At 46.2% G+C, this 25,832-nt stretch overlaps 1 protein-coding gene across 1 annotated transcript in view; it reads left to right on the forward strand.

The window, feature by feature from the left end:
- The window catches only part of LOC148502422 (putative glycine N-acyltransferase-like protein 1B), a 97,200-nt gene that overhangs the window by 65,932 nt on the left and 5,436 nt on the right, over nucleotides 1-25,832 (forward strand). Inside the window, exons 3-4 of the mRNA XM_088449817.1 lie at nucleotides 2,509-2,616; nucleotides 7,867-7,993. Of these exons, the coding sequence (XP_088305943.1) occupies nucleotides 2,509-2,616; nucleotides 7,867-7,993 (235 nt within the window). The remainder of the gene's footprint in view (nucleotides 1-2,508; nucleotides 2,617-7,866; nucleotides 7,994-25,832) is intronic.

The raw sequence follows: 25,832 nt of genomic DNA on the forward strand, positions 1-25,832 counted from the left end.
GACACTACACACACTACACACAACTTCCAGACAGATCACCATCATAAGATTATTTAAAACTAGTATTTTGGATCCATCATGTGTCTGGTCACTAGCTATCATGATAGGCCATGCAGGGTTTTTTTTTTACTCTATCTTTCTCCATTCTCTCATCTGTCGACCCCCCCCCCCTCTCTCATCTCTCTCTCTCTCTCTCTCTCTCTCTCATCTATGTCCCTCCTGTCCTGAATCTGCATCTCTCTAATCTCTTTTATCCCCAAACTATCTGTCTCTCTGTCCTCTCTCCCTTTTGATCTCTCTTATCCCTGTGACTCCCCCCCTTTCTATCTCAATCTCTCTCACCCACCCTATCTCCATCTCTACTTCTCACCTCTCACCCCTCCCACTGTCTATCTCTCTATTATTTTTGTCCCACTCCCTTCTCTACCACTGCAGGGACAAGGAAGCTCCTGCCACTTAAAGGAGAAAACAGTCCTTATATCCATACAGAGCTGAGGGAGAAGAGAGGCTGTGTCCAGGCATCAGGCAGCCAGTGAGAGCTGTCAAAGGTGTGAAGAGACGGGCTTCCCTCCAGCTCTCGCTGTGCTTGTGTGATACCCCGCCATTTCTGTCTGTCAAGCAAGATCCCTTATGATTAGGGGCCCTACAATTTTGTAATTTAATTTTTTTGCACTATACTGTGTTGAAGTTTTAGGGTCCCCACTCTAGGTTGCAGCCACCGTGGAGCCTTAAGCAGCCATGGACAAGGTCCATTTCCATGGCAATGGGGCCCAGCACAAGCGGATGTGAGAGGGATGGAGGAGCAGCACATTCCTTTTGCCAGAAGGAGGGGGTGCACACCAGCTACTATTTAAGGGAGTTGAGTGGTGGTAAACGGAGCTGCAGCAGAGTGGGCTGTACTTTAGGTGCGGGGTCAGCGAAGAGTAGCCCAACATCAGGCATGGATCCTTGCATTGCCCTGTGGGAGGAGCTGGATTGAGATGGTCTGGCGGTAGCGTGTTAAGATGGGATCGTAGCATTTGCAGTGCCTGGCAGGGAAAGAGCAGTGGAAAGATTGCTGGAGTTAACCAGCTATCTGATTGTGTGAACAATTCACCAGAGGTGATGCTTGTACGGGATCCGACGGTCAGAATATTGACATCAGCATCCCCACGGTCAAAATCCAGATGGATTTTGGTATTTTAACCCAAATATTCACCCATACCGTAACCCTAACCCACCCCTTCTACAGCCAAACCCTAACCCACCCCTCCCACAGCCTAACCCTAACCCACCATTCCCACAGCTTAACCATAATAGTAACCTCCCACAGCCTAACCCTAACCCACCATTCCCATAGCTTAACCCTAATAGTAACCTCCCACAGCCTAACCCTAACCCACCATTCCCACAGCTTAACCCTAATAGTAACCTCCCACAGCCTAACCCTAACCCACCATTCCCACAGCTTAACCATAATAGTAACCTCCCACAGCCTAAACCTAACCCACCATTCCCACAGCTTAACCCTAATAGTAACCTCCCACAGCCTAACCCTAACCCACCATTCCCACAGCTTAACCCTAAGAGTAACCTCCCACAGCCTAACCCTAACCCTTCCCTAATACTTACAGTTGGAATCTGTCGGCGTTGTGACCATCAGCATCCTGACTGTCAGGATCCTGACTACATCTGGCCAGACTTATTGATTAATATACAATCAGCCTTCACTACAGAGAAGGTGTGTATAATAGAGACTGCTTTTACCTCAGAGCCATTCAATAACAGTCAGCTTTCATTATAGAAACTTTCTTAAATAGAGCTAAATTACCTGCCTTAAATTACATTAAAAGGACCAGTATTCTCTTAAGGGTGTTGAGGAAAAGTTCACATACTTGAATGTATGTAAATGTCCCGTGTTTCAGAGGTATATTTACTAAGCTGCGGGGTTTTAGAAGTGGAGTTGTTGCCCATAGCAACCAATCAGATTCTAGCTATTATCGTCTAGAAGGTGCTAGATAAATGATAAGTAGAATATGATTGGATGCTATGGGCAACATCTCCACTTCTAAAAATGTGCGCTTTAGTAAATATACCCCAGAGAATCACTCTTATATTAACTGTTGTTCCTGCATGGCATGACTTATATTGACATTATTACCTTTTTTTATGACTAATAGCAGTATGTACCTGAAAAATGAAAATTGATCCTGGTCTTACTGGTTGTGTAATTTACTGGGTTCAGAGGAGGAGAACCCTCACCTCTCTGCTTAGGTAAAAATTCAGCCATGTCCAAGCTTAAGCCTCCACTGGATGAGGAGTGATTCCATATGGGACCAGAAAAACAGGTGCTTGCAGAGTGAATTTCTTTGAGTCCATACTTACATAATGAGTAGTTACACTTTCACTTAATGGACACAACTATACATTAAATAATAAGTTTTTCTTCTTTTGCTTCCCTTAGATGCTGCTTCATTAGATATTTACCTCCATCTGGTTCATTATTTCTTCTCTTTGCCAATCATACAGGTGTGTGGAACCTTGTGTAATATGATCCCCAAAAACCCTTTCAGGCTACAAGTTTTGGTGGACCGATGGCCGGACTTCACTTCTGTTGTATGTCGCCCCCCACTGGAGGTGAGTTTGTAGCGTGTGACTGAAAATTACCTCAGACCATGGTCTCCCTTATTTTATATTTTACCAATTTCTTCTATTAAAGTTCATTAATCCAGCTGCTACAGTAAGGATAGGCTCACAGAAATTGAGCTTGCCACTTAACTTCTACAAAGCCAAAGAAGTAATGCTGTCTATATGATTCCTGTATACTACAGTCCAGCAGGAACCGTAATCCCCAGCTACTCCTATTTGTCAAGTCTATCTTGGGTGCCGATTTTCATGCCTTGCAGTTTTTCATGCCCTGCAGTTACCATGCTGCTAGTAGATGGGAAGCCAGTCTCTGCCATATCTCAATTTATGTAGTTTATCATGCAGAGGTCTAACACTCCTGCTGGGTGCCGCTCTGTGCTGTCTGTCTTACAATGATTCCTGATCACCCTGAACAAAGAGGCATTTTGACTCCAAGATACCAATTGCACTATTCCCTATTTAGTTAACCTCAAACTTGCCAACTTTTTCAAATCCCCAAATATATCACTGTGGCCACTACCCCCGCTTTTCAGAGGCCTGATTTATTGCATTTTACAGTGGGGGTGGGGTTAGATAATGCAGATATTAGTGATTTGTGTCATCCAGCCCCGGGGCCACACACATCAGTCAGGAAATTGGCTGAATGCATGGAACAGACCAACTATGTCGCTAGGTTGGGGTAGTCTGTTAGGACTCTGGGATCGATTCAGACCCAGACGCTAAGCTGCCCTCTCTCACTGCCAAAAGGGGCCAGGTATGCAAATTCCGCAATTGCACTGTCTGGTGTCAGGATGCCCTCTATGTTTTAGAGAGCGACGGCAGAGTGAGCGCACGCCAGTATAAAGACACCCACTTTTCTTTCTTAGCACATGTCATCTCCAGGAGTGTATGATTAATCAGAACCATCGAGAGCCATCGGAGCTGCACGCAGCCCTTGAGGTAGACCCTACTACACCGCAAGCACTGCGATCACTGCAGGCTGAAATACAACCAAGTGACGTGTACAATGACGCTTCCATGCTAATTATGCACACCCATAAAACTCTGTTTTGACGCCCAGACACGCCTGCATTTGCAGAACCACTCCCCCGTTCTCAAGCTCCTTCAACTGTTACCACCCGCAAACGGCATTATCTGTCACTCAAAGTAGCACTCAGGCTTTGGGTCTCATTCAGACCCGCTTGCAAGCACTTGAGCGCTCGCAAGTGGGTCAATGTTGGGCCCTGCGCATGCTCAGACCATCGCGACCATTGGGCTTGCAACGAGACCCTTGTGGTAGGGTCTCGTGGCCACAAGCTCCAGAGAGCTTCTGGCTCTAATAGAACCGGAAGCTCTCCCACTGACATCACTGGTGATGTCAGTGGGGCCGCCCACAAACAGCAGGCGTTCGCTTGGGAACGCCTCCGTTTGTGAAGCCACCCCCCGGCTACGCCTACCAAATGGGGCGAGCTGTCAATCACCATCGACAGCTCGCCCCCTTTGGTGCGAGACCTGGAGCGACGGAGCACCCGTCGCTAGCAGGGTCTCGCGCATGCGCACGACGGAGCCGGAGCCGTCGTGTGCATGCCCAGTGGGCAAACATCGACCCAGTTGCGAGCGCTCAGCGCTTGCGACCGGGTCTGAATCAGGCCCTGAGTTTATAGGGGAAGCATGGAACACTCCAGGTAGACTGTTCCAGATTCCAAAAAAGATTATCTAACAATCCCCCTCCCTACTTGGGATTCTTACATGACAACTTCCTAAGAAGGTTACACCTAAGAAGGTTGTTTGCACAACTCCCCCATCAGATCCTATCAAGCCCATTTATGCTCTGCTAAATTCAAGGGTGATAATCCTGGTTCCTTTAACTAACAAGGAAGGAGTTATTACTCAGATTTGTGTTTGATTCAGAAGCTAAATGGGTGTCTCTCTATTTTGAATCTGAAATCTCTCTACAGGTTCATCCATGTGCCCAAGTTCCGTATGGAAGACCCTACGGTCAATTATGCTGGCAATGAGGATTTCATGGTTCCATGAACATACAGGATCATATCTGCATTTACCTATTTCACTATTCACCAAAGGTTTTATGAGTTTTGGCTGTTCGTCAGCAACATTACCACTGCCCTTTGGTCTGGAAGGAGTCAGAATACTGTCCTGATATTGACAGTTTACGGAGGTTTTTACAACATCATCTCTAATTGACCACTGGCCGTCCTACAGGAGCAGGGCTGGATAATCAATTGGAAATAGTCTTCTCTTTCTCCAACAAGATGGTACATCTGGGGGCACTACTGGATTCTTTGGCAAAGGATCTTTCTACCATTGGACAGGTTGTTGGTGCTACAATTGCTCCAAAATCAGAGGGTACCCATTCACTTAGCAATGCAGGCCCTGGGGTCCATGGTATCCGCCTTCAACATGGTGGAATATGCCCAATTCCATTTCAGATCTCTTCAACAATTGCTTCTCTCCAGGTGGAATGGACAGCATCATCTTATAAGGTATCAGAGGATCCCTCTCACTCCAGAGATTCATCACTCCCTCCTGTGGTGGTTGAGAAAGGATCATCTAAACAAAGGGTGCCCATTCTGGATTCCAAATTGGATCTCACCACCGACGCCAGCCTTAGTGGATGAAGGGCAGTGACAGGTCATTTGCCAATACACATTCTGGAATTGCGAGCAGTATACAGAGCACTGATCAGGGCACAGGACCTGCTCCAGGGCAGGCCGGTCCAGATTCAGTCCAACAATGCGACTACAGTGGCCTACCTCAATCATCAGGGAGTCGCAAAGGGTTATGCAGACATGAAGGAAGTGACAAGGGTTCTGATTTGGGCAGAATGTCATCTTCCGGCCATCTCACCAATATTTATACTGGGAGTGCTAAATTTGGAAGCAGACTTTCTCAGTTGCCAGGACATACATGCCGGAAAGTGGTCTCTCTATCCGGGAGTGTTTCAGCTCCTGGTAAACAAATGGGGTCTACCAGAGATAGATCTCTTGGCATCACACCACAACAACAAGGTCCCTATGTGTGCGGGTCCAGGTCTAGAGACCCATCAGTGGCAATCGTGAATGCACTAGGATGGGGCTTCAAACTGGCGGATCTCTTTCCTCCAATTTTCCTGCTCCAATAAGTTCTCAGTAAATTCAAGCAGGAAGGTGGAACAGTAATACTAGTGGCTCCAGCTTGGCCCAGACTTTATTGGTTTACTAACATACAGAATCTGTCAATAGACAATCTGTATCATCTTCCTCTGTGGCAGGATCTGCTAACGCAGGGTCCCTGTCGACATATGGACTTGCGCCGTCTGGCTTTGACGGTGTGGCTTTTGAAACTTCCATCCTAAAAGCAAAAGGATTTTCCAATTTGGTTATTCAGATGATGCTTAGGGTAAGGAAGCCTGCTTCTGTCTGCATCTATTAGAGAGTTTAGCATTCCTTTGGTCAATGGTGTTTCCATAAGGAATATGATCCTAAGGTATTCAGAATTTCCAGGATTCTGCCTTTTCTGCAGGCAGGATTAGACAATAGTCTATGCCTGGCTTCTTTAAGAGTGTGGATTTCTGCACTGTCAGTCTGGTTCCAGAAGAAGATTGCTTCATTAGCAGATGTTAGAATTTGTTTCCAAGGAGTTCTGCGAGTTCAGCCTCCTTTTGTCCCACTGGTAGTACCGTGGGATTTGGCTTTGGTTCTTATGGGGTTACAAGCATTCCAATTTGAACCTTTAGACTGTAGATTTAGAGTGGTTGACAGCAAAGACAATTTTTCTTCTTGCTATCTCTTCTACTCGCAGAGTCTCGTATTTGGCAGCGCTCTCTTGTCGATCCCCATTTTTGATTTTTCACCAGGATAAAGCTGTTCTTCATACAAGGGAGGGTTACCTTCCTAAGGTAGTGTCCCGTTTTTATGTGAATTAAGAAATTGTTGTTCCATCTTTCAGGCTCCAGACCTTTCTGTAGGTGAAGCTTTCCTGGATGTAGTTCATGCTCTCCGTATTTATGTGGAGCGTACGAATTCTGTTAAGAAAATCAGATTCTCTTTTTGTATTATATGGTTTTCACAAACGAAGATAACCAGCTAGTAAACAGACTCTGGCAAGATGGCTATACATGATTATCTCCCAGGAGTATACAGAGACTGATCTTCCTGTCCCAAGCATGGAGACAGCGCTCGGTCTGTAGAGCCATCATGGACATACAGACGTGGTGCCTCTGCTGAACAATTAAGCAAGGCTGCCATGTGGTCTTCTGTCCACACTCTTCTTAGGTTCTATGCTTTTGATACTTTTACCTCTCAGGATGCTTCCTTTGAGTGATGAGTCCTCCTTTCTGCTCAGTAGCGTCCCCCACCCTAGGGGAACTGCTTTAGGATGTCCCCATGGTATCCCTGTGGATCCCTATGGACCCCAAAAGAAATATAGAGTTATGATAGACTTGCCTAGATAACTCCTTTTCTTTGAGGTTCATAGGGTCCACAGGGTGCCCATCCTGATGCACCTTGCTTCATTGGGTGATTTTCTTTCAGTCACAGATTTCCTCATCTTCTGCAAGAGTGTTTCTGATGTACAATTGTTCCTCCTTGTCCTCTTTCCTTCTCTTGCCATTAGGCTTGGTAACTAAACTGAAGTCCTATGGCTAGGGGTGGGGTATATATGGAGGAGGACCCAGGGCATTCTGAGAGCCAAAGCTTTATCTGTTTGGTGCCTGGTCTTCCAACCATAATATTCCCCATGGTATCCCTGTGGATCCCCATGGTATCCCTGTGGACCCTATGGACTTTGAAGAAAAGGCGTTATCTAGGTAAGTCTACCATAACTCTATATTTTTTGTCTATTACAGATTACTCATATTCAACATAGAACTGTAGCATTGTATAAGCCACATTTATTTATTTATTACCAGTTATTTATATAGCGCACACATATTCCGCATCGCTTTACAGAGAATATTTTTGGCCATTCACATCAGTCCCTGCCACATTGCAGTATTTAAGAACTGTCTGTATCCCCAATGACCTTTTTCCTGACAAGGGTGCCCTAGACAGTCTTAGGATTTACTTGTATTGCCACTTACCCTACCCATGTCACACACATACTCAACTCGGACCACAGTCAAATGGAAATACATAACATCTGATTTGAAGAATTCTATAAACTTGAGCCAGTGACCATGCAACTATGTATGTGCACATCAGTGCAGTTCTCTGGTGTATATCTTCCCATGATATAATTTATAATTTATTTTTCCTTTCTTAGGAAATGACAGAACCCTTGAACGCTTACTATGACGCTTATTTTATGTTCAGTAAAAACCCACAAAGTCTATCCCAGATGCTGCACGATCCCCGGGTAATAAATTGGAACAAGGATGTACATATAGAAGGTGAGGAGAACAGATTTTAATAACTGAAAAGTCCTTTACATTTTTCTTTGTCTTATTTAATAAATTAATTAATTATTTATCTGTTATACATGAGTTGTGTGACTACTTGTCTAAACAACTGGGAAAGATTTATTTTATCTTTGTTGCAAGAACATCTTTCACTCTGGCAGTCATTTGACATGCCCTATCCATGCCAGAGCACTGAATAAGAATTTACTGTCAATGCTGGGATGCATGTAGGGGGGCCGGCTGGTACTCTCGTGAGGTAAGTGTGCTATGGGTGGGGTCTTCTGGATTATCATATTTCTGCCCTCGTTCTGATGGATTTTAGTAGTTAAGTACTGTGCTCTTCATACACTGTAAGTTGGCATGGTCAGGCCACTGTTGGAGTTTTCGGTGTAGGTGTGCTCACTGTTGTGTTGGATATTGTGTGTCAAGTTTGGGGTTTTTAGATTAGAGTCAGGACACCTGGACTAGGCTGACAAGCTGTAGCAGAATAATGGTGGTATAATCAGAGGTCTACCCATGGGTGAGACCCATGTGGTAAATGCCTTAGGCCTTTAGAGAGATCAGTGACACCTGCAAGGCTCCCAGACTGCCCCTGGAACTCTTTTGAGTGGAACTCAACCACTTACCCTGGATATAGGGATAAGGGGCTGAAACCAGTGTTTGAGAACTCAGTGGACAGCACAGCGAGTAATTCAGGTAATCAGTAGCTTGACTGGAATCTGCTACCAGATGCTGCAGATCAATTCTCAGAGATGGGTCACTGGAGTTTAAATACTCAAGGAGGAGCTTAGATCCAACATCCAGTCACCAACAACTGAAATTAAAGTTTTTAACAGTGACTCAGCAGGAACCCCAACACTCTAGGAGAGGACCCACAGGTCAACAACCATCATCGATAGAGGTACCGATATTATGGTGAGTAGTGAGTCCCAGAGTAGGTCAGGAGCTGCATTGCTGAGTCAGGAGTAAACTAACATACAGTGAGGTTTAAGGCTCTGATTCAGAGCCGCTCGTAAGCGGCAGTACGCTCGTTCCGAGCGATGTTCGCCCATCTGCGTATGCATACGGTTTATAATATGCATGCGTGAACCAGTCAGTGCGGCCAAAAATCGTTTGTTAGCTATATAGCGAATGCCTGCTCTTTTGAGTGACAAGATGAGGCTTATGTGGGTGGTAACAGGGGAAGGTGCTTGAAAACGGGGAGTGGAGATCCGAACGCAGGCGTGCTTAAATGTCAAAACAGGCGTTTTATGGGTGTGCATAATTAATACAGCAGCGTCATCGACCACGTCACCTGGTTGTTTTATAGTCAGAACTGCTCGCAATATAGTGGTAGGAAAAACCAACCACAAGAATAGCGAGCAGTTCATACGCTGATCGATGTACTCGATTAATCTAATAAATAGCGGACATGACGTATGATGCGAGCGGCCAGGGGGCGTATTTTTCAAATAAACGTCCGCATGTTTTGTTCGCTCGTTCAGACATGGAGGCGTGAACAGACCGCAAAGAGCGAACGGTTCATTTGAATAGCCACCCCCTTTTCCTGAACGACCGTCCGCAAATTGCGTCCGGCTCTGAATCAGGTCCTAAGTCCACTTGTACCTGCAATGAGCAGGGCAGATATATTCTGAGGACTTGCAGTAGATGAGGTCACTGTGGCAGAAAACTTGGCACTGGAAGCACTAGGAGAGTCTTGAATTGTCCAGGAGACTTCAAAATACAAGCAGACTGGAATTAAAGAATAACTTGCAGACTTGGACTGTTGATGAACATGATAAGAACCAGAGGTTGTAGATGTGGAACCAGAATGGAACTGGAAACTTGAACCAGACTGAGACCAGAGGGAGCAGCAGCCAGTTGGAGTGAAACCAGAGGCTTGTACCAGACTGGAACCAGAGGAAACAGCAGAGTAGCCAGAGTGGAACTATACTGGACTGGGACCAGAGATAACTGCAGAGTAATCGGAGCGAACCCGGAGTTCTGAACCAGATTAGGACTGGAGTTAAAAAGCAGAATAACCAAAGTGGACCCAGAGGGAAAGAGAAAGCAACAGTCAGCCGGAGTGGAACTGCAGGCTTGTACCAGAATGGGAGGAGAGAGCAACAGCCAGCCAGAGTGGTCCGCAAGCTTGGACTGGAATGAGACCATTGAAAGTATCAGTAGTAGAGCCAGACTGAAACTAGCATTTGAAAACATGCTGGTAGGTGCAGGCGAGGAAACAGCATACAGCGTAGGACTGCAGAATTAATGTAGTAATTTAGAAGCAGCAGCTTGCAGGAATCCAGCAGCGCAGGTTCAGGCAGTGGATCAGAGGTAGCACTTGGACACTAGTGAGTGAGATCACTGGGAGGAAAAGAACTGAAGTGGTCATGTGAGCGCAGGAGCTAGGTAGAGACTGGATACTGGTGCTCATCTGATCAGAGACAACATGACTGTGCTCATGAACCTCAGGAAATGGAATGACAGCGCTCGGGTACAGGATAGCCTACCTTGGTAAAGCAACACTGAACAGGGTAACAGTAACTAAGTCCTAGTTTTGTGACATTGTGGAGTTGCTTGTGGGATCAGGGGCTTCGGTTTTACTGGACACAGATAAAGCCAGTGGTCCAGCAACTCTGTCATGTCTGTGGTCTTACTTTGTCATTTTCAGAATTGGTGCTTATGTGTGGGTTTGGGGGAGTATCACTACCTTGATGATTTCTTATGTGCCATGCACATCTGCTCTATTCTTTCAGTCTCTTTTTTGAGGAGTTTGGAATTCCTATCACTCTTGATAAGATTGAACACCCTACTTCACTGTTGTCGTTCTAGGGCATTGAGATTGATATTTTTGACAGGGTCAGCATAGTTCCACATGAAGTGAATGTGGAAAGTCCAGATATGCCTTTGCTCTGCCAAACCTGGCATTAGGAATGTGAAATGTCCAGTTCAGGTGTTGCCTCAATCAGAGTCTGGAAAGGCAGCTGCTTACAGACACCTGTGTGAGGCTGGTTTAAGAACTGCAGAAACACTGGGGAACTGATCCTGATGGTGAGGTAGTCGCCCGGGGATGACTAGTGTTAGGGGTCCTGGACTTGCGAGTCCACTGAAGAAATATATTGCTGTTTGGAAGACTGTGTAACATCTTGTCTGTGAAACTGTCATATCCTTTATACCTGCCTGTGCTGAGAAATAAAGCTGCTGATGGATTTTACCCGGTCTATGTGATTCTTGTCACATATGGCACCCAAACAGGGACCTTGCTAGATACTATTATGCAGCAATAGCCTGGATACAGTGACCGGATCCACTCACGCTACCTGCTGCACAATAGCTTGGTGAGTCTGAGTTGCATCTGGGTAGGTGAGTGTGGCAGGCCAGCCATAAAATGGCAGTTGTTCACAGTGATAATCTGTCCATGTGTATACAAATTGTGCACAATATAAAACTGCTTAATTCCTTTGTATGTGGCCAGGGAATGTAGTGCAGTTTTATGGGAAACCAGCTAATATAGATTGCTGGGAATCTGGCTTGCCAAAGAGAATTTATAAAGCCTCCTAAGTTTGTCCATAAAGGGATAAAGCATAGTAATATGGAGGAGCTTTTGAAAAATGTTGCTGAATTAGCTGCAGGGCAACACGCTCTTGCAGCAGGGCAACAAGCACAGGTGCAAGGACAGCAAACTTTGATTCAGGGTCAACAAACTCAAATTCAGTTATACATGCAGAGTTAACTGAAATGACGAAAGGTGGGCATGAGCGAGAGGTGTTACAGAAGCTTACCCCATCTGATGACATTGAAGCTTTTCTGTGCACCTTTGAGCGTACTGCTGCATGTTTAAAATGGCCTGAGGATGAGTGGGCTGCCAGACTTGCTCCCTGTCTCACAGGGGAACCTCAGAGAGCTTATGTTCATTTAAACGTGACTGAGGCAAACTCCTATCCGCTCTTGAAAATATTAGGCAGGGTTGGAGTGACTGTACCTAGCAAAGCTCAGGAGTTTCAGGAATGGCGACTAAACCCGCCTGAAGCTCCAGCGGTCCAGATGGCCAAATTAGCCAGGCTGAGTAAGGCGTTGTTGCAGCTGGATAAAAACTCAGCGTATAGTAGAGATGGTGGTTTTGGACCATGCTGTAAGGGTACTAGATCATGTGGTGCAACAGTGGGCCCTACAGGCTGATTATCAAACATTTGAGGAGTTAGCGGTGGTGATTGAATGGTACCTGACTCTTGGGAAGTTAAAGCCAAACAGGGGTTCCAGCCAGTTCCCAAGCCTAGAACCCAGGTTTCAGTTGTTAAAGCCAACAACCCACCTCCAGCTGTGTGTTTTGACTGCAGTGAGCCCAGTCATTTGCGCCAGCACTGCCCAAAGCAAGGTGAGCCGAGGGACTGTAGTGCTGGAAAAACAACTCAACCAGTGGTCAGCATGGCTGCTGGAAGCACTTCCCTGACACAAACCACCTTGTTTCATTGATGGTGCGAGTGGAAGGCCGGGAGGTCTGTGCCTTAGTGGATACTGGCAGCAAATTAACCATCATCTCTGCCAACCTGGTTCCACCTGGGGCTGATCAGGTGCTACCCCCGGTAAAGACTATGGCCCTCATTCAGACCCGCTCGCAAGCATTATGGGCTCGCAAGAGGGTCGATGGTGGAGCATTGCGTACGTCCCGCACGTTCTGCACGCGTGCACAAGCCCCAGAGCGAGTGAGAAATACACTCGCACCGGGGCTCGCTACAAACAGGGCGGCTGTTGATGTTGATCGACAGTTTGCCCCATTTTGTAGGCGGGGAGGGGGGGTGGCTGGACAAACGGAGGCATTCCTGATGGAACGCCTGCCATTTGTGAGCGGCCCTACTGACATCACTCGTGATGTCAGTAGTGAGCTTCCTGCTCTATTAGAGCAGGAAGCTCACTGGGGCTTGCGGCAGATGAGACCCTACCACAAGGGTCTCATCGCAAGCCCAATGGTCGCGACCATTACCTGGCCACTTGCAAAAGCTGTGGGTGGTCACCCACAGCTTAGTGAGTGGCCAGAAGGCCAGCTAAAAAAAAAAAGCGGCCACCCTCATTCATAGCGAGAGCTCGCTTTTTGCGAGTGGCTCTGAATGAGGTCCTATATGTGTACATGGGGATGTAGAAGAATGCCTCTGAGTGCACATCCCAATAGTGATCAAAGGCGATCCCTGAAGGTGGTAGCCGCCAGGTCACCCTAACCATTGATCCTAGGTCAGGACTTTCTGTTATTACAAGAGGTGGTTACGTGGCATGATGACAGCAGAAGGTCCACATCAGAGGTGTCCCAGGAGCCAAGCTCTGCTGTGTCCCAAAGTTTGGTGGCTGTAACACCCTTTTTGGCCAGTGAGCAGCTGGAGGGGAGTGAGACCGAGGCACAGTGGGTTCCCATTGGCAAGGAAGTGTCCTTGCAGGACTTTGGCCACAATCAACAGAATGATGGGAACTTGATAAATGCATTTGAAAATGTTGTAGAGATAAATGGTAGAGTAATCACGGCTTTACCAGCAGAAGGTGTACCATACTTTGCATTGAAAAATGATTTGTTATATCATGTAACATATTTGCAGGGTAAGAGAGTAGAACAATTGTTGGTTCCCCAGAAACATGAGTAGTTGGTGTTGAGGGCGGGTCATACACACCTGTAGGGTGGCCATTTGGGGGAGGAGAAAACTCAGCGTATTCAGTTAAGATTCTTCTGGCCTGGCATTCATGTAGCAGTAAAAAAGCATTGTCAGGAATGTCCAGTGTGTCAGAAGATAGCACCCCCGCCAGGGTTTCGGGCACCCTTGGTTCCCCTCCCTGTCATTTCTGTACCTTTTGAGAGAATTGGTATGGATCTGATAGGTCCAGTGGAAAAATCTTCTCGTGTGCATCAATACATATTAGTGGTGGTAGATTATGCCACAAGATACCCGGAGGCCATCCCGCTGCGTAACATGATATCTAGCACTATTGCCCGGGAGTTATTGATGCTATATACCCGCTTGGGAATACCAAAGGAGGTCTTAACAGTCCAAGGTACCCCTTTTTTCTCGAAAACTAATGAAAGATATGTGCCGACTATTAAAGGTGGATAGGATTACTACCTCAGTTTAACACCCGCAAACAGATGGGCTCGTTGAACACTTTAGCCAGACCCTTAAAAGCGAGATCGGGACTTACTCTTATCCTATTTAATGTTTGCAGTGCGAGAGGTACCCCAAACCTCTACGGGATTTAGGGCCTGATTCAGTCTTGGGAATATAGAGAGACATATCACTTAACTGTGAACCTGAACAAACCATATTGCAATGCAAGGGGTGTAAATACAGAATTTTTTTTGCATGTGAGGTAAATACTGGCTGCTTTTGCATGTAACCCACAAATACTGCACAGCTTTATTATTACTCTACAATTTAGATGTCAGTTTGGACACAATCCTCCCAAATCTAAATCTCTCTGCACATTTTAAATCTGCCCCACCTGCAGTGCAGCATGGTTTCACCAAGATGATCAGTTGAGAGAGATATCTTACTCTATTCCCAATTCTGAATCAGGCCCTTAGTCCCTTCAAAACCCTCTTTGGGAGGCAACTGAGAGAGATTTTAGATCTGTTGAAAGAAGGTGTCACAAGCCGCAGCGCTGCCAATGCTGTGCGGGGTGAACGCTGGACAACCGTTCGCTGCAGTCTCCTCCTTCCTCCTGTAAGGATCTATGGTTTGCAGTTCCAGACTTAGGCCCTCATTCAGAGCCGTACGCTCTGAGCAGAGCGCACCCTCTGAATGAGGGTCGTCCTCCATAACTATGGAGCGTCCTCCTGGACGCTCGTATAGCTGTGGGTCACCACCCACAGCCTATACGAGCGTGCAGTTTGATGGCCGCGATGGTCGTGACCATCGCGACCATCGAAACTGTGTACAAAAGCCTGTGGTTGAGTTTTTCAACCACAAGGCTCGGAGTGATTTTGGCTCTATCAGAGCCAAAATCACTCCCACTGACATCACTAGTGATGTCAGTGGGCCGGCTTCTGATGGGAGGCGTTCCCTTGGGAACGCCCCCGTCAGGGAGGCACGCCCCCGGCACGCCCACCAAAGGGGGCGTGCTGTCAGTCAACATCGACAGCACGCCCCCTTTGAAGAGACACTATGAGCGAAGGAAAATCCTTCGCTCACCGCGTCTGGCGCATGCGCATGACGGAGCTCCCTCCGTCGTGCGCATGCTCAGTGCAGAACATCGACCCACTTGCGATCGGACAGCCGCTCGCGAGTGGGTCTGAATCAGGCCCTTAGTTGCTACTGAGGCTCTGCACTAATAACTGCCTGTCTGTGTGCAGTATCAGGTGCACACTAATTGATTCTCTTGTCTGTGCACAGCCCAGCTGCACATTAGTCTGCCATTAGGGAGGCTTGCTCTGGTTGGGCCCTGTTTCTGTTAAATTCCAGCCAGCCCTTCACTCCATGCCGGTTATAACGTTTACTGTGTCTCCCAAGTTTTCTGTTGATCTGTCAAAGTTTCAGAGTCCAGCCCTGTTGTGTCTTCCCACTACCATTTGTTCCATCCAGGCGGCCCGGTCTGCATATCATCTGCTGTTGCCACTTGTGTCATCTTGGCGGTACGGCATGTATTCCAGCTTCTAGGGTACACTACCTAGTGTGACAGTGTCAACTTTGCGACATAGGCTGCATTTCAGCGTCTGAAGTGCACAAATCCCAGTGTCCAGGGTACGCTATTTAGCGTACCAGCTTCAGGGTCAACCCGGCGGCATAGGCCGCACTTCAGCGTCCGAAGTGCACAAACTCTAGAATCCAGAGTATGCTATTTAGTGGACCAGCGCCAGTGTCATCCCGGCAACATAGGCCACACCGTAGCTTCCAGAATGCGCAACCCGGCGCACTGTCACCGGTCTCAACCCGGCGACATTGGCAACTCCTTTTTGCCTTTTGGGCACTTAACATCAGAGACATTCCAGCCCTCAAGGCTGCCTCCACAGCCCAAAGGCTGCATCACATCTTCGGCCATCAGGCCACAACTAGCCACAGCATTCCAGCCCTCAAGGCTACTTCCACAGCCAAAGGCTGCATCACATCTTCGGCCATCAGGTTACAACTACCACAGCATTCCAGCCCTCAAGGCTGCCTCCACAGCCCAAAGGCTGCATCACCTCCTCGCCATCAAGCCACAACTAACCACAGCATTCCAGCCCTCAAGGTTGCCTCCACAGCCCAAAGGCTGCATCACCTCCTCGCCATCAAGCCACAACTAACCACAGCATTCCAGCCCTCAAGGTTGCCTCCACAGCCCAAAGGCTGCATCACATCTTCGGCCATCATGCCACAACTAATCAAATCAATCCAGCCCTGAAGGCTGCTGCATGGCCGCATCCAGCCAAGATATACCAGTCCTCAAGGCTGTTGCAGGACTATACCCTCCTATCATGCCCAAGCCTTAACAGAAGGGTGGGAACAACAGCCATTCCAAGAGCCTAACATCGTTCAGTTTGTGACCCAATTGCATGGCCGTTTAAGGGAAATTACATCACTCATGAACGAGCACATGGATAGGGCACAACAGCAACAAAAATGTCAATATGACGGGACCATGGTTAATCAGTATTTAAAACCAGGAGACAAGGTACTCACACCTTCCAAACGTAGAGGCAGTGTTAGGGTCTTTACTGGCACATGGATTTACTGCTAATCCTGAGAAGTGTGTCATTGGAATGCTGGAGGCGAAATATTTGGGATACATTGTAGGCAGAGGGCAGGTAAAACCTCAGCCCAGTAAGGTGGAGGCAGTCCTCACATGGCCTAAGCCCAAATGTAAATCCCAGCTCAGAACATTCCTTGGCCTAGTGAGTTACTACCGCAAATTCATTCGTGATTTTGCCTCTAGGGCAGCACCATTAACTGAGTGTCTTAAAAACAGTCCCCAGACAAGATGGTATGGTCTAGCAGAAGCTGCATGGCAGGATTTAAGGGGCGTATTGTGTGCATAACCTGTTTTGTAGGCTCCTAACTTCAAAAAGTAATTTGTATTGCAGACAGATATCTCAGGTACGGGATTGGGGGCAGTCCTTTCCCAAATGGTAGAAGGGGAAGAGAAACCCATCCTCTACCTTAGCCGGAGCTTTTCTGCCTAGGGAGCGCAAGTACTCAACTGTGGAGCAAGAGTGCTTGGCAATCAAGTGGGCAGTAGACTCGTTAAAATATTATTTGTTGGGGCGGGAGTTTTTGTTGGTTACAGATCATGCCCCTTTACAGTGGATGCACAAGAACAAAGAAGTGAATGCTCGTGTAACCCATTGGTTTTTGTCTTTGCAGCCACTTAAGTTTGAGGTGCAGCACACTTAAATGGCATCATCCGGGGAAACAACACCTCAATGCTGATGCCCTTTCCAGAAAGGTTTGTTTGGCCTGATCCTCCAAGCAACCCTATGGTGAAGCTAGAGGAGGAGAAAGAGGGTGAGGAGGATGAGCTTTTCGAAAGGGTAGAGAGTTGTGTACCCGGACAGATAGCACAAGTAGATGTGGGCGAGGCAGATAGCTCACCTGAAAGTTTCTCAGCTTCACCAGGGTGGTTGAAGCTAAGGGGGGAGGAGTGTGAAAGGGTCAGCATAGTTCCACATGAAGTGAATGTGGAAAGTCCAGATATCCCAGGTTTGGCAGAGCAAAGGCAATAGGAATGTGAAATGTCCAGTTCAGGTGTTGCCTCAATCAGAGTCTGTAAAGGCAGCTGGTTTAAGAACTGCAGAGACGCTGCTAAACTGATCCTGACGGTGAGGAAGTCACCCAGGTTATAGGCCTGGGGGTGACTAGTGTTAGGGGTCCTGGACCTGCGAGTCCACTGAAAAACTATATTGCTGTTTGGAAGACTCTGTGTTACATCTTGTCTGTGAAACTGCCTTATCCTGTATACCTGTCTGTGCTGAGAAATAAAGCTGCTGATGTATTTTACCCGGTCTATGTGATTCTTGTCACATATGGTTAAATTCTGCTGTTGACTTCCATTGGAGAAAGGCCTCAAACTGCATAGTGTTTTTTTGGTGTAACAACCTAGAGATTGTACAGGCGATTGACGGTCAGCGATCCTAATCGCTGTCGGTTCAAAGTCTATTTTCTCATCTTGTGCTGCTTTGCTTGAATATAATATCTCTTTTACTGCCCACCGTGTTTCATGTATTGAGAATATGATCTCTGATGTAATTTCTAAACATCAATGGGTGCAGTTTACGGAGTTAACTCCTGCTGTGTTGTTGGTTGCTGATGTTTGCACCCTCTCATTGTTGGCAGATTATGAAACCTGAATGTAGGGTCTATTTCTAGTTCTTAGTACTTAACCAGGTGTATGGTTTATTTAAGTGTAAAAGAAGTGTTTGTACAATGGCACTCACAGTTATACACTCAGTGGATCTTGATGGAGCTGAGCTTAGTGGGAAATACAGAAGACCAGCCTGTCATGTATGATGGTAGAGGTGCAGGATATACACTGGATCCGGGTTCCACTGTGGTGCTCTAACACCATGACAAAAGGGCTCTTCCCTGCATCTCCTGGGCTTTGGGTATGGGGGTAATGAATAAGTGAAATTCGAGGGTGGTTCAATAAGGTAACAAGACCTTTCAGGTGTGTAATATTCACTATTTCATTCTAATTCCCTGGCAGGCCAGAGCAGGTAGACCACTGCTTCCTCTAATGGCCATTAGACTGCGCCTCATATCAGTCGGTTGTAACAGGGCAGGGCTGGCAAATACATGGTCAAACATTGAGTTGCATAGTGTGATCAGATTTCTGCATCTAAAGGGCACATCTGCAGCTGAAGTTTCTCACCAACTTGTCGAGGTGTATGGTAAAAAAGTCATGCCATGGAAACAGGTTTGAGTTTGATGCACTGCCTTTGATAACGGCAAGACAGACATCCAAGATGAGCAGTGATCCGGCCGACCAAGCACGTCCACCTCAGGTGCCACATAGGAGGACAGACTCATTCGAGTTAGTGATATTGCTGATTAACTGAACATCTCAGTGGGTACTGTGCACAACATTGTTCATGAGCAACTGGGGTACAGGAAAATGTGTTCACACTGGGTACTGAAGCAACTTACAAAAGTTCACAAAACCAAAAGGATGGGAATGTCTCTTGACACTTGACGCGGTACCATGAGGAGGGGGTTCAGTTGCTTCAGAGCATTGTTACAGGTGATGAAACATTGGCACATCATGTGATACCGGAGATGAAGCAAGCATCCATGACATGGAAACACGCATTGTCCCCACCTTCAAAAAAATTCTAAACAACTCCATCAGCAAAAAAGGTCATGGTGACTGTGTTTTGGGACCACGAGGGTGTGCTTCTTTTGCATTTCCTCACCAAGGGAGATACTGTGAATGCTGTCCACTATTGTGACACATTAAGCCAGCTGCAGAGGGCAATTCATCTAAATCGACCTGGGGTGCTGTGAACAGGCGTTGTATTGCTGTAACGATAACGCTAGGCCACACTCAGCCAACTGCACTCATGAGTTGTTATGGTGCTACCATTGGGAGGTACTGGACCATCCTCCCTATAGCCCTGACCTGGCACCGAGTGATTTCCTTTCTTTTGGACCATTGAAGGAGCACCTGGGTGGAAGGCGATTCGCAACTGATGGTGAAGTCCAGCAAGCCGTCATTTCCTGACTTCAGGCCATTGACACTGATTCCTTCTATGCCGGGATAGATGCCTTGGTGTACTATTGTAACAAATGCTTAGACAAGTATGGAGACTATATGGGAAAATAATCTGTACCAAGTCCATACTATTTGTAATAGGTATATGCACGAGTTGAATAAATTTACGCAATGAGAGTTTTTGATACCTTATTTATTGAAGCACCTTCATAGTTAAATAATATTATTCTTTACTGGTGGTCTACAAGCCCCAGCAAGGCTTCAGGGAGGGACTTATAAGCATCCCAAAGTAAGCAAGATCTTACACTTTCAGGACTATGACATTTTGCCTAATTTTGAAACCCAAATTTGCAGGGAGGAACTGAGGCATGCCTTGGTTCGACTCGGAACCCCCAAGTTCGGGTGTTTTCAGGTTTCTCAGAATCTGAACTGCTCTTCTCTATTAAAAAGTATATGTACTGTATATACTCCCATTACCACAAATATGTTATAAACACTGTATTGCCCTCCCGTTCACATTATGCCACACAGAAACCCCAGTTCACATATACCACAGTGTCCTATGCTAGCGTGTAGCTATGTATGGGGGGGGCTCCCTGTGTGTTTGTCCCCCTGGGTGAACACCCTGGTTGCCCTATTTTTAATCCAGATCTACCTCCATCATTCCCCGGGTTCTCTTGGTGCTTTAATCCTTTAATCAGAGAGAGGCTGTTACCGATAAATCCAGGTAAAAGGGGAATGCCTGGGTGGAGAGACACGTTTTCAGCCTTGATGGTGAATCACCCTGTAATTCATTTTCAGGCTTCTTACTTTTTAGGAGTGACTGGATGTACCTGACAGAGGATTTGTGCTTGTTTTCAGAGGGTGTTTTTGTAGTGTTGCGGGAAGTTGTACTTTAACTAGGTAATTTACATGGTGAAGTGCTATAGTTTGGGGGTGTGCTTGACTTCAGTACAATTGGTACGCTGATATCACCCTCCTGGGGTCAGCAGTACCTCTCACCCAAGCAGGTCTGGTTGTGTCCTGCAATGGGTGTCAGATACTTCGCATTTGCTTAGAAAGGGATATTTGGCCCTTGTGAGTTTTATCCCACAACTGCACGGATAAAGGGATAGTTGGCCCTTTCAAGTTGTGCATTATCTACTTTAGTCAAGTGTGGCACTGAATATCTGGCTGTATTTTCTTCTATCACCATACATATGTATATGACTAAAGCTGACCATTTTTTGAACACCGCATTCTGTCTCATTTTAGATACATTTATAGTGAAGATATGGGCCCTCATTCAGAGCCGCACGTTACCAACAGTACGCTCGTTGCGTTCCGATGTTGACTAACCGCGCATGCGTCGGTGTTACACTGCGCATGTGCGTACGGCAGATTGCGAGCTTTTTTTCTCTCGTTCCTAAAATAGCGTACAGGAAGTGACATGTCAAATGTGATTGACAGAACAGGGCGTTTTTGGGTGTTGACGGGGGTGGAGATGGAAAAACGCAGGCGTGGCGAGGCGTTTTTGGGGTGTACATACATTAGCAGATGCGAACGTCAAATGTGTTCACATACGTCACTGGAACATCCTCTTTCCCTTCAAAATGCTCACACAGTTTAGGGTCTGGATTACTCGACCACATTGGCGATGGCCTTCTCCTCCGTCCCGGGACTCCACGATGTTGCAGCGATTAATCGCGGGTGGACACAAAAGCAATTAGTGTTGTATTGAAAACCGGCTTGGTATGTGTTTGGAAAGCAGTTTATTGGGATAGCACAAAACCGTACGCAGGTGGAAATCATACCTGCTAATGTCAGGATTACACAATCAATTGGCGTACATTTTTTGGGGTTTTTTTTGGCCTCAATTTGTTGTTTATGGCCTATTGTGACAATAATGTCATCATGTTTTAATTAGCTCCCCTTTTTTTTTTTACTGTGGAATTTGCATCGTTATGTGATTTTTTAAACGTTCCTTCAAGAGGCCTTTTTGGTAAAAAAATGAAATGGTTTTTTGTGTCAGTTTTTGCCTTTAGGGCCAGGATTAAATGTAACCCATTTGTACAATAATGTCACAATACAATGTCAGATTTTTATCATAAATTTATTGTTTAAACACAAATCAATTGGCATAATATTTTGTTTTCTTTTTTTCTGGCAAAGATACTTTTTAACAAAAATAAATAATCAATAACTGCTAACATAAACGTACAAAAATAAATTAAAAACATTTCACAAGAAAGGAGAGGGAAGTTTTGACCAGAAAGGAATATGAGCCAAGCACAGAAGGAGTGTGGGAAAAGTCGCCATTGCTGTCACCGTTTTTTCGCCCGTTTAGATGGGGGAGGGTGGGCGCCAGACCGGGTCCGGGATGCCATCGGGCTGGCCTGTCCAGAGGCAGATGTTGTGGCCTCTGGACTAGGCACAGGGCTAGGCACATTTGGAGGATTGGCTGATGTTGTGCCAGAGGTGGAGGATCCTGATGTTCCGGCAGGAAGGGAGGTCGGCTCCACCATGTGCTGGCGAACGAGCTGCTCCAGGGCATCGGCGATGCGGATGTTGGCCCTGGTATTTTCCGCCAGGGCCTGACCAATGGTCACGTTGGCCGCAGCATTTTGCTCCAGGGCCTCAACCACCCGTATCAGACTGGCGTCCATCCTCTGCAGAATCTCCGTAAGGAAATCCGATTTGAAATTGAGTTCTGTGAGGAGGCGCACTGCCTGCGAGGGGGCACGCCCTGGACTGGCTTCTGCAGGGTCCTCAGCCGGATGTACTGGTTCCTCCCCTGCAGAGCCAGCAGAAATTCTGCGGCCAAGGCTTCCCTCTGGAGCAGACTCATCCGCCTGTGTCTCTGTTGGAAAAATGAGAAAAGAGTCACATTAGAATCTACATATTGGCACAATAGCATTTCAGAGTTGGTGACATCACAATACTTACCTGGGCCAACATGAGGAGCCGCAAAGTCTGGCATGTCCGTATCCATGTTGGACATGCCAAACACCTCCACAGGCTGCACACACCCCTGTGCCAGCTCTTCTAAATCCGTCAACTCCAATGACACAGGGGTGGGACCCCCACCTGTCCCCCTTGCATGCCTAGCCCTGTCTGCGAGTTTTTGTTTTAGGCGATATTTGAAGTCGCCCCATCTGTGGGGAAAAATGGAAGCCATTATCCTTTGGTTTAAAATGGGGTTTGTTTTTAGGGGGGGCAAGGGTTTACTTACCGCCGTTTGACATCCCGGGCTAGACGGACATAATCACCCACCCTATTGACAGCAACGGCTACCTCTTCCCACATTCTCCACTTCTGGCTTAGACTCATATTCCTGTCTGCCTGTGGCAGGATGTCCACACACTTCTGGATCAAAACCTCCATCTCCTTTCTTGTGAAATGTGGCTGCCTTTTTTTTTTGCCCGCTTTGGCCGGAATACTGGGGCCAGCAGCCTCTTCCATGTCATCCTCCTCACCTATTTGTGTAAATTTACAGAATTCACAAATTCACAACTTGCCTAATCTTATGTTTCAAATTAATCATTGATAGAAAATGCATGAAAGACTTACCGCCTGACTCTTGGGCATTTTTTCCCTGGTCTGTCGCCATGTCTGAGGTCCAAACAAGAAATACACCAGAATTTGAATGTGTTTTCGTGACGTATTTATACATGCGTCCTTATTTTGCGGCCGCATCATTGATTGTGCGGCCCTATGATCCATCCTTAATTTGTGCGGGAAACGAAACACTATTTATGGCTTGGTGTGTCTCAAGTCGAGGTGGCGTTTTTGGATTGTTGGAGGTTATCTTGGCTGGAGTTTATTGATTGCGTAGAAAGGAGTTGGCGGTTGGAGATTCGTTTGTTGTTTAGATTTGCGTTTTTTTTTTCCGTTATCTTTGTTGGTTTATATTTTTGGGACCTCGTTTCTTGATTGGGTAAGTTTTGTGAAGTCTAACTTTTGTTCAATTGTTGTTTCATTGTGTTTCGTATATTTTGTAATTTTTGGATCCATAATTTCTTCTATTTTAGATTTTGTTTATTTTCGACCCCAAAGACCTTTTGATTTTGAATCTTAGATATTTGCTCTTGGTAAGTCCATTTTTTATCTTGTATTAGCGAACTAATTAGCGCATTTTTAGTAGTTACTCTTGTGACTTGTAGTAGCGAACTAATTAGCGTATTTTTAGTAGTTACTCTTGTGACTTGTATTAGCGAACTAATTAGCGCATTTTTAGTAGTTACTCTTGTGACTTGTAGTAGCGAACTAATTAGCGCATTTTAAACAGCTTAATAATCATTCTACATTTTTGGTGGTTTATCTTTCGCTTTTTGAGCCAACATTACGTCCCGTTTTGATGTACTGTGTTAAATGTAGCTTTGCGGTTTTGCTAAATGGGTGTTTGGCATATTTTAAATTTGGTCTAGCACAAAATTTATAAACAAAAATGCACAGAGTGAAATGTGTCAAGTAATTTTGGTGTTTATTTTCAGTTTGGACGTATAATGACAATACCCCGGCATGTAAGCAGCAATGGATGGTATCATCAAGCTAAGTTGTTTTAATATAGTTTTGGGGTGGCTCAAAAGCCTTACTTTGAAATCTTTGAATTTCAGGTTGATCTGGGGCGGATTGTTCTGGCCATGGTCCCGGAAGCCGACCAACCTCAATCTCATCCCAGGCATAGGCATCGTAGGCATGCAAGGCCCCAGATATTTCGAACACGTGTCACCCTTTTTGGAATGCCCGATGATGAGGTTTTAAGACGCTACCGTCTACCTCCCAAAATCATCATAGACACTCTCTCATTAATAGAAAGTGATCTTGAGCGGCAAATTGACAGTCCAACAGCAATACCACCACTGACGCAATTTATGGCGGTGTTACATTTCTGTGCCTCAGGATCGTTTCAAACAACGGTGGGAATAGTGGCGGGCATCTCCCAATCCTCCTTTTCCCGGATCCTGAGGGCAGTGATGGAGGCACTTTTCAAGCACCTCCATCATTTTATTCAAATGCCTTTGGATATGGGTGCCCTTAGTGTGGCCAAGGCCAATTTTTACCAAATAGCTGGCTTCCCACACATCATAGGGGTTTGTGGATGGTACTCACATACCACTTCAGCCTCCAGCACGGCTGGAGGCAATATTTAGAAACAGGAAACACTATCACTCCCTGAATGTAATGGTGGTATGTGATGCCTCCCTCCAGATCCTGTCCCTGAATGCTAAATTACCAGCAAGTGCACATGACTCCTTCGTCATCCGGCAATCAGGGATATGGCAGAAACTAACCAACCTACAAGCTGGTGATGCGTGGCTTCTGGGTAAGTGGAGACCTTTAGTACATAACAATGTTAAGCTTGATACACAGTGTTCCTGATGTTGTCTCTTATTTTTCACAGGAGACAGTGGATACCCTTGCATGTCCTGGCTGCTCACTCCTTATTTGGCTCCCACACCAGGCCCACAAAGTGAGTATAATTCCGCACTTACAGCCACCAGGCAAGTGGTGGAGCTCTGTATCGGCCTTTTAAAAGGCCGATTCAGATGCCTCCACCGCTCTGGTGGCGAGCTCATGTATTTGTCGGATATGGTGTCGAAAATTGTGGTCCTGTGTGGGATATTTCACAACATCGCCATAAGGAGTGGTGTCCCAATGCAGCCAGAGGATGCCTTACCTGAGGATGGCCCCCCCGAGGTTGGTCGGAGGTCAGTATGTGGGGGGGCCATACGCGATGATGTGGTGGCCAGATTTTTTAGGTAAGTTTGACCAAAACTACAGTGTTTATACCTAATGTGTTTGTGTTTGTTTGCGAACATCTAATTTATTTGATTTTTTTTCAACATCTTCTGTTTGTTCACATAATCTTTGGCACTCCAACGCTCACTACTTCCTGCTACCCTTACCAAACCTGGATCTGGTGATTTGGGGCATATATTCTGGAACCCATATATCGCAATGCCATGTTTGTGGAATCATGTTGGCATGGTCCTTTGTCAACCAGTTCTTGATTGTTTTTTTAATTTTAATATTTTATTTGTATGTGTTGTATTTGAGTTTATCACTGTGTTTTTTTTTGAGGGAGTGACCACTTTGATTTCTCATTTATGTTGTGAATAAATGTTTGGAGAGTGAAATGGTCTTCCTTTTTTTGGACGTTAACAGCAAGTGTAACCAGGTTAACACACCTTACATTTGACTAAGGGGT

This window comes from Taudactylus pleione, unplaced genomic scaffold (assembly GCF_031769625.1).
Source record: "Taudactylus pleione unplaced genomic scaffold, aTauple2 ptg000497l, whole genome shotgun sequence".
NCBI lineage: Eukaryota > Metazoa > Chordata > Amphibia > Anura > Myobatrachidae > Taudactylus > Taudactylus pleione.